The 8,212-nt window shown below is 38.4% G+C and overlaps 1 protein-coding gene across 1 annotated transcript; it reads right to left on the bottom strand.

Moving 5' to 3' along the window:
* Positions 1-1,478: 1,478 nt before the first annotated feature.
* On the bottom strand, positions 1,479-3,078 carry LOC110680949 (ubiquitin carboxyl-terminal hydrolase 30 homolog). The gene is made up of 2 exons (XM_021856729.1): positions 3,015-3,078; positions 1,479-2,912 (listed from the first exon to the last, which is right to left on the bottom strand). The coding sequence occupies exons 1-2, from the start codon at positions 3,076-3,078 to the stop codon at positions 1,480-1,482; spliced, it is 1,497 nt and encodes a 498-aa protein (XP_021712421.1). The 3' UTR covers position 1,479.
* Between the last annotated feature and the right edge of the window lie 5,134 nt (positions 3,079-8,212).

Genomic DNA, 8,212 nt, shown 5'->3' with positions numbered 1-8,212 from the left:
TATGTTTCGAGATATTCCTTCATAATTTGCTCCTTAACATTTTATTGAGATTATGCCTACAATAACTTCAAGAACTCTTTAAAAGATCCCTTTAAAAATACGTTTTGTTGAAGCTTTCTTAGGATATTCTTCATAAAGTTTGACCTTGTACTCACAAAAATCTATTTTTCTATAATTCCGATATTCCTCTAAAAAATGTTTAAAGATTCCGTCAGAAATTCATCCGATTTTTTTAAAGAATTTCTGTGCTTTATCGAAGGGCTCATACAGGAATCATCCCACAAGATTTTCAGGAATTTGATCGGGAATTTCACCAAACACATTTTGAAGCATTTAATCATCTCATAGGTATGGGCATAACTTTTGAGATTTATGCACGACTTCATGTAATGTAATTTATGAATGTTTCTACACCAAAAAATAATCCATGGAAACTAAAGAAATTTTCTTGGTTTCAAACTGTAAGAAATATTTTTGCAAACATTCCAGTTCAAATCTTTGAAAAAATGTTCAAAACGCCTCTGGATGCGTTTTAAATAATGTTCAAGAAAATGTATGTGAAAATCTACGGATGAAACATTCTTTGAATTATGCTTAAAGAAGTTCCAAGAAGAGCTTCGAGGCAATTATTTATACTATTTCGAAGGAGTTGCTACAGAATTAGATGAATTTTAATATGAACCTCTTCAGGAATTGACGTGTTCTAGGGATTTTTTTCCGATAATTCAAGGATCATGTATACCTAGGAACACATGTTGATTCAGTTTGTCTTACTGGCCAGAGCAATATTGCCGATCGAAGGGACCACAACGAACCGAATCTTCAGAATTTTTCTCCAAGACTTTAAGGGGGTAGGATCCGTCATCGATATCATCGAAACTACGAAAGCAGTTTTTCTGTTTAAATTTGAAGATAATTTGATGAAAATGTGTTCACTGTGTTTCGGGTGCAGATAAGAATACAGTGAACACATTTTCTTGATTACGAAGGAAAACACTGCTTTCGAAAATTCTGAAATCAATGAAAGATGCTGCCCCCTTAAATAGACCCGTCATTCAACACTGAAATGCGATTAGGTCTTCACTTCGCTTACTACGAAAAAATAGAGTGGATATGTTGCATAGTTTCATGCAAATAGGGTGCATTGGTAGTGTATAATGATCGTTTTGGCGTGAAAATCGTGAATGAAATGTTAAGAACCGATATTCTCCTCCCGTGATAAAAAAAAACCTGGCTACGCCCATATTCATCGCCCTCTCAAAAGTCCATTTAAGTTCTTGATGCGGTTCACAACCAATAATTAATACCTCAAAGTTTTAAAAGCAGGAACAGCTTAAAATGACCCGATTTTGTCAGGTTCCCCATTTTGTCAGCCTAAAATTCATCGAGGGGTTGACAAAATCGGGTCCTCACTGTATAAACTTTGTAGTGACCAAGTCACTAAAAAATAACTCGCTACCAGTCCTGCGATCCCGAAACTTACTTGTGAGAATTCCGTAGCGCCCCTCGCCTATACGTGACAAAGTGTCCGCTGTTGGCTTCGCCCGAGTGCACAATCACCGCCAGCAGCCGGTACAGATTTTTCGGGAACATAGCGCCAAAGGTGTACGACCCAAAATTGAACGCACTCCCAACCGATCCGACTGGGGTGTTCTGTTCCGTTGGCGCTCCTCCGCCGCCGATCGTTGCCTCGTAGGCAGCCGCCCCCAAACTGGCCGAGTACAGAGACATAGTCGATCCCCACGGGGTGCTCATGGCACTGTTCAAACTGGGCTGCACGAAACTGTACGGTGCCATCGAGAGCGTTTCCGGGAAGTGGACGAAGTCTTGCCGCTTGTAGGCATGCCCCGTCGGAAGCCACGTCGTCCGGGCAATGTGAATACATAGGCAAGCAGGAAGCTTGCTGAAGGTGAGGGTTTTCGTGTGTGTGGTCGTTTCATTGCACGATTCGCACTGCACTCCGTTCAGGGTTTCGGGTTGGATGAATTCGGTCAGAAGACTTCCCACGGAAATGCCCGGGTTCTTGATTTCCGGTAGGGAAAGTGTGACGCTGTCGAATTTGTCGTAACGGACAACGGATTTGTATCCGCAGCCGGAGCAGCACAACTGACTGCTTAGACCGCCCCGGAACGGATGGGGCACTTGAATCTGTTTACGATCTCCCCAGACGGAAACCCTTCCCGGACCACGGGTCAGCCTTTCCAGGGACCTGCAAGATCCGGACGATCGCTTGTCCAGCGTCCCGTTGCGACTCATGTCCGTAGCCAAGATCGATTTCGGTCTGCTCGGTCGTCCGGAGAACGTAGAAATGATCGAAGGTGGTGATCCAGCGCAATCCATTAACGAGCCTTCCAATCCCGCCATCGAATCCTCCGTTTCCGTGCAGGTCGAATGGGGCGAGTCCGGAGTGTGCGCTTCCGATCGAACGTATCGAGTCAAATTAGTAGATTCGTCATACTCTGCGTTGCAAAAGTCCGACAGCATGGCACTGGAAGGTCTAGCCGGAGGCATCATCGCCCTCAGTTCCTCCTCCCCCAGGGCATCCGACAGACATCCGATCTTCTTCGGTTTCGTCACTTCCTCCTCCAGGGAATTCAGCAAAACGTGCAACAGCTCATGGGTGTCGTGTTCATCCGGTGGAATGACCCAGCCCTGGGCGTTCAACGCCCGGATGACCGCTCCCGGGGAATACGGATCGCCACGTAACGTTGGATGTGTCCCATTGACCACCTCCAGCACATTCTGCAGCGAGCTGACCAACGTTTTCTTGTCCTTGGTGTTGTGCAACTGCAACCAGGCGATAAACTGCGGGCAAGCGGCCAAAGCCTGAAGCAACGTATTCAGGAAGCAGGTCTTGCCAAAGTTATGCAATCCGGCGATCTGACCGCGCCTCTGCCGCAATCGAGAGTTGCCTGTCGAATAAAAAAGTGCGATCCCAAAGATTAGAAACAATCAGATTTTCCTCTTAGCTATCAGAAAGCCACTACTGATTGATTATCGATTTTTCCCATTACTCACCAGAGGGCCCCAGAATACGAAAGCGCCGACGACGACAGCAGCCGTCACTCCCGCGGCCATTAGGAATCTGTCACCTTCCATCTTTTGCTGTTCGCTGCTGTTAGCACACTATTTTCTCATTTCCAAATAGCACAGCCGAACTTTACTTGTTTTTTTCGTGAAAAACTTGGAAAATGTTGCTGGAAGAAAAGAAAAAAAACTGCTGATTTTCTGTTGTCGTTTTCTTTTGTTTTTGCTTTTGTTGACAGTTGTTTGGGTCGTCCAGGAAAGACGAAACGGGGAATAGCTGTCCGATTATGAGATGTGAACAGTGCGTTTTCATCGCATCCATGGAAGGCTGTACACTAAAAAAATGATCAGAATCCTGCTTTTTAAAAGCGCTAATGGCTGCCGCAAATAGGCTCCTTTCTGGAGGGATCAGTCGATTTGACGTTTGGCTTGGGTCGTTTAATATTGAACGACCCAAGCCAAACGTCAAATCGACTGATCCCTACCAGAAAGTGAGCCTGTTGCGGCAGCCATTAGCGCTCGTAAAAAGCTGGATAGTCCATTTTACGAGACGTTTTTGAACAGCTGATCGCTTATTTCATGCACAGCAAAAAAAGTTGTTGAATATTACATCGAAACTGCTGCAACCAAGTCATTCCCTCGGTTGTGTAATATTACACAGCCCGACGTACTCGCGGGCTATTGGTGTAATGAAAGCGACCGATGTAATTTTTCCGATGTAATATATTCGACGTACAAAATACGATGTAATCGATGCGGTGTAATATAAAAACTATGTAATCATAGCGATCGCAAATCCCCCGTGCGAAAAAAAAAGCGATCCCAAATTCTACTCAATGGTTGATTAAATTGCTTTGTAATATTTTTTCGCATTTAAATAATAGTTATGATGTTAAATTGGGTTTTACCCACAGACTAAGTTATTGAGTTTTGGGATCGATTTAAACAATTTAATCAACCATTGAAGGGAATTTGATTTGATAGTAAGATAAGATATGTTTCAAACAAAAAAAAAAATAAATTTACATTATTTATTTCATTTTTATTGCTTCAAAACTTAAAATGATGCAGCATAACGACTGGAGCGCTTCAGGTGATAGTCCGAGAACCCGCAGTGGACAGAGATTAAATTCAAGCCTGCAGGCACTTCAGGTAGTGATTAGTTTTCTTTCAGCCAACAGTGAAATGAATCGTAGAGCATGTTTTTCCGTGCCGTCTAAAAAAAATACAAAAGAATATATTATTGAATATACATAAATATATATAACTTAAGTATACTACAACGGATCGATATTTTAAACGGAAGTTCTATTCAAATGTTTAACGGAAATATGAGTTTTCATTTTTTTTTTTCTGCTTTGGGGAAATCTTAGATGCAAAGATTCAACAAACCCGCTTCAGAAAACCCTCTGTACTCTGGATCGCCCATTGTCCTCTATAAAAATTCTGAACTCAGATCTCGATAGGTATTTTTACGATGAACAACATTGCCGAAGAACGCAAAGCAATCCGGTGCTTGTGAAAAAAGTTATTGGACATAGACTATTCGGAGATTTTGCCCCGATTTTGTTATTATTGTTATTCCTTTACGTGTTTAATCAACGTCGCCTTGCCAATAGGTTTTCATTGAATAACTTTTTTCACCAAGTGTCGGATTGTTTCGCGGTCTTCGGCAATATTCTTCATCGTAAAAATACCCTATCTAAGTCTGTGTTCAGAATTTTATGAGGACAATGGGCGACCTCTGGCGATTTTTCTTTGTAAAAGTAACTTTTCCCATAGTAAATCCCATGCAAACTTTGAACGGCTGGCGCTAAAATATAGTTTCTCCGATCGAGCTGAACTTTTGTACAGTTGTTATGGGACCTAAATGCAATCCAAAAAGTAGACTGGAGCGAGAATCTAAATTTTGTCCCACATTAATACTTAGTCTTCTCGCATGGATCATAAAAGCTTTGAAATTCATTTATGGTTTTTCTACGAGTTTTGTAAATCTTCAGTCTTCACTAACTATTTAAATGTTCTAAAATCATTTGAAAGTTTGAAGATACTGGTGTTATTGCTGTTTGCGTTTGACGTGCAAAACTTGGCTAACTGGGCTTCAATGCGGTAACACAAAGCAACCAAAGGATACTTAACAACCATGATCCAAATCACCGCCACCCTAGCAAAGAAAATAAAATTTTGACTTCGCCTTCCTTGAGAAAAATCATACCGCGTTTGTTGTTCCCGCATTTGATATTTGCATTTCAAACGTGCACAGCAATATTATGGCCCATAAACATATGCCCGATGAATAAACGAAATATAATAACCCACCTCAGTTTTTTTTATTGTAATTACTTGAAGAGTTGCTTTTAAAATTTATCATAAAGATCATCATGAATTTCATAAAGGAATACCTTATAGCTTTTTTCGGGAGATTATTGTGTTTTTTACATGAGCTTCTTATAAAACTACATGAGGATATTTTCCTGACATTATAGCATTCCTTCAATATTTTCCACAAGACTTGCTTTTGACTTTTTCCCGCAATTCCTTTAGAAACGTTTCTACACTCAAGATAAACTTCCCATTTGATTCATGTGCCAACCCATATGGATTTTTGCAATGGAGGTATGCCCATACATAGTATGTGCGAAACCAATAAATCATCACCAATCTCTATCTTCATTGAAATCATGATCGAAACACATATTTTTCATAGCTGGCTTGAATGGAATATATGGAATATATTAAATATATTGTAGCTACCTTTTTCTTAACATTAAAAGGAATAATTTCCATTTTTCGTTCCTTGGATCAGAAATGTTTTATCGGAATCACACACGCACACACATGATCCCAATGAAATAAGATCCAAGAAACAATCAACAATGAACAGTTATAATGAGCAAACTTCATAAAAGTTTATTGAAACAAACTTATTATTAAAAGACATGTTATCACACGGAAGTTACATCTGCAGGGTGTCCATTCAAAATCAGTTTTCCAATTCCCGGATTTTTCCCGGGTGTCCAAGAAATTTCTTCTTTTTTATACGATATTGACAAATATGGAGGACATGATCTAATTTATTTATGAATTATTTTTAATACAATTAAAAAAATGGTTTACATTTTAAAAGGGTTTTGGGAAAAAAGATTTAAAATATTTCTGCACATCTTCATCGATCCTCTCTTCCGCTAATAACTTAGCTAAACTAGATAAATCTTCAATATTTCTTATTAATGAAGAAGATATAGTAATTCTTCATCCTACGACAACAGAATCAGTTTTCTGCAATAACGCAAAGAGATTAACGATGAAGAGAAATCGATGAATGTAGATAGGCCCTTATGAAAAAAACTTCCACAAAAGGGCAAAATTCAATAGGTTGCTATTACCTTCTAAGAATGTCTTAAGAATTATGCGTTAGACATGGCTTATGCCTGATTTATAGAGAAATGATTGATCTGTGATGAATCTCATTTTGGATCCAAGAAAAGTTCTTTTAACAGAAACAATATTTCCAAATACATGTTATTGTTCTCCTTTGAAGCTGGCTAAAACTTTGGACATGAATCCAAGATTGCATCTTCAAAGTAATCTTCAAGAGATTCAATCAAAATATCAATAATCTAGTCAAATACTTTACAAAATCTTACCAATAGTACCTAAAGGACCTCTTTATTTATTTATTCATCAAATAACTAGCCATGACATTTGCTTTGGATTATTGAAAGAATTAGCTGTCAATCTGCAGAAATCTATACAAAATCTCGTCAGAGGCCTCATAAGCCAGTGGTTCCCAACCATTTTGGAGCTGTGGCCCCTTTCAAGTTCTATAAATATCCCGCGGACCCATGCAAACAAAAATTTTCTTTTTTTTTGTTAAATAAATGAAAAAGATTTGATTTTTTTTTGTTAAATAAATGAAAAAGATTTGATTTTTTTTGTTAAATAAATGAAAAAGATTTGATTGGTATGTTCTGGTATGTTCTCTCGTGCAGGCAGGTGCAAACCTACTCTCATCAAGTTTGTTCGCGAATCTGTCGTGTTTGTTTTGCGTTGGTTTACACGCGTAAGATGCTTCGTGATTTCCATCTTGGCAAGGAAACTGATTAGCGGTTTAGGAAAATCCTTCGAAAAATTATACATTTATCAATAGATATCCTTGACAGGGTCTCACAGAGATTACGTCTGCGTTCCATGTATAATATTTTCTATTGCCTTCTGCATGGATTTACAGTAAAAATAACAAGGAACTAGTATCTAAGAAACATCTCTAAAGAATATTGCTCAAATTCTACAAAATTCTTGCAGTATAAGCTCTTGCGAAAACTCCAACAAATAATCTCACGATCAATTTGTTGGCCAGGGATTAGCGTTAAAGATTTCCCCAAAAATCGTCTTGAAAGGTTCCCGTGAAGATATTTTTGCTAGACAATTTTTCGAGGATATTGTAAGGAATATAGCAAGCATGGTTTCATAGCCCATTGTATACCGTGGGATGAATTTCGCCTGGAACTGTCAGAAAAGCTAGTCAGATAACCTTCAAGAATCTTCCCAAGAAGTACTGCTGCAGGAATATGTTAAAATCTAACAAGGAATCAAATAGAAATCCAGTTAACTGTATGCGAGTTGCGCCAAGGATTTGGGTGCAATAAGTGAAGAATTTTGAATTTCAAAAATTACACCTATTGTTCATCCCTACGATATTTTTTCAAAGATCTCGTGGATTTTTACAACGAGGAAAATCAAAAATATGTCAGTAATGTTTTGCGCTTTCCTCTAGAAAATATCTTAGTGAAAAATTTTAAATCATATTAATTCGTTTGTTTTTTTCTTAAATTCACATTGAATTAATATGATTTTTCTCAGGAAACTGCTTTTTAAAAAATATGTATCAACATTTATGCTGTTTGAATGAACATTTACTATGTGTTTGTGATTGAAATTGTGAGTAAAAAGAGCTCATGTGAGAAAAAAATTGAACGGATAATATTTAAAAAAAAATCTTATCCAAATGTCAGAGGGACATTAACTTCTAAGGATTTAAAGCAAAATCAGCCAAGGACCTTTTCTAGAGTCTACAGAAAATCTTATTAGCAATCTACTATTAACCATTTCAGTGATCTCTCAGAAAGAATTTTTAAATACTTATCGAATATCGATTCGATTTTCGTTAGGATTCTACAAAGAT

This window comes from Aedes aegypti, unplaced genomic scaffold, assembly GCF_002204515.2.
Source record: "Aedes aegypti strain LVP_AGWG unplaced genomic scaffold, AaegL5.0 Primary Assembly AGWG_AaegL5_hic_scaff_2153_PBJ_arrow, whole genome shotgun sequence".
Lineage (NCBI taxonomy): Eukaryota > Metazoa > Arthropoda > Insecta > Diptera > Culicidae > Aedes > Aedes aegypti.
The sequence above is the reverse complement of the archived record's forward strand: the minus strand, read 5'-3'. Positions and strand labels throughout refer to the sequence as shown.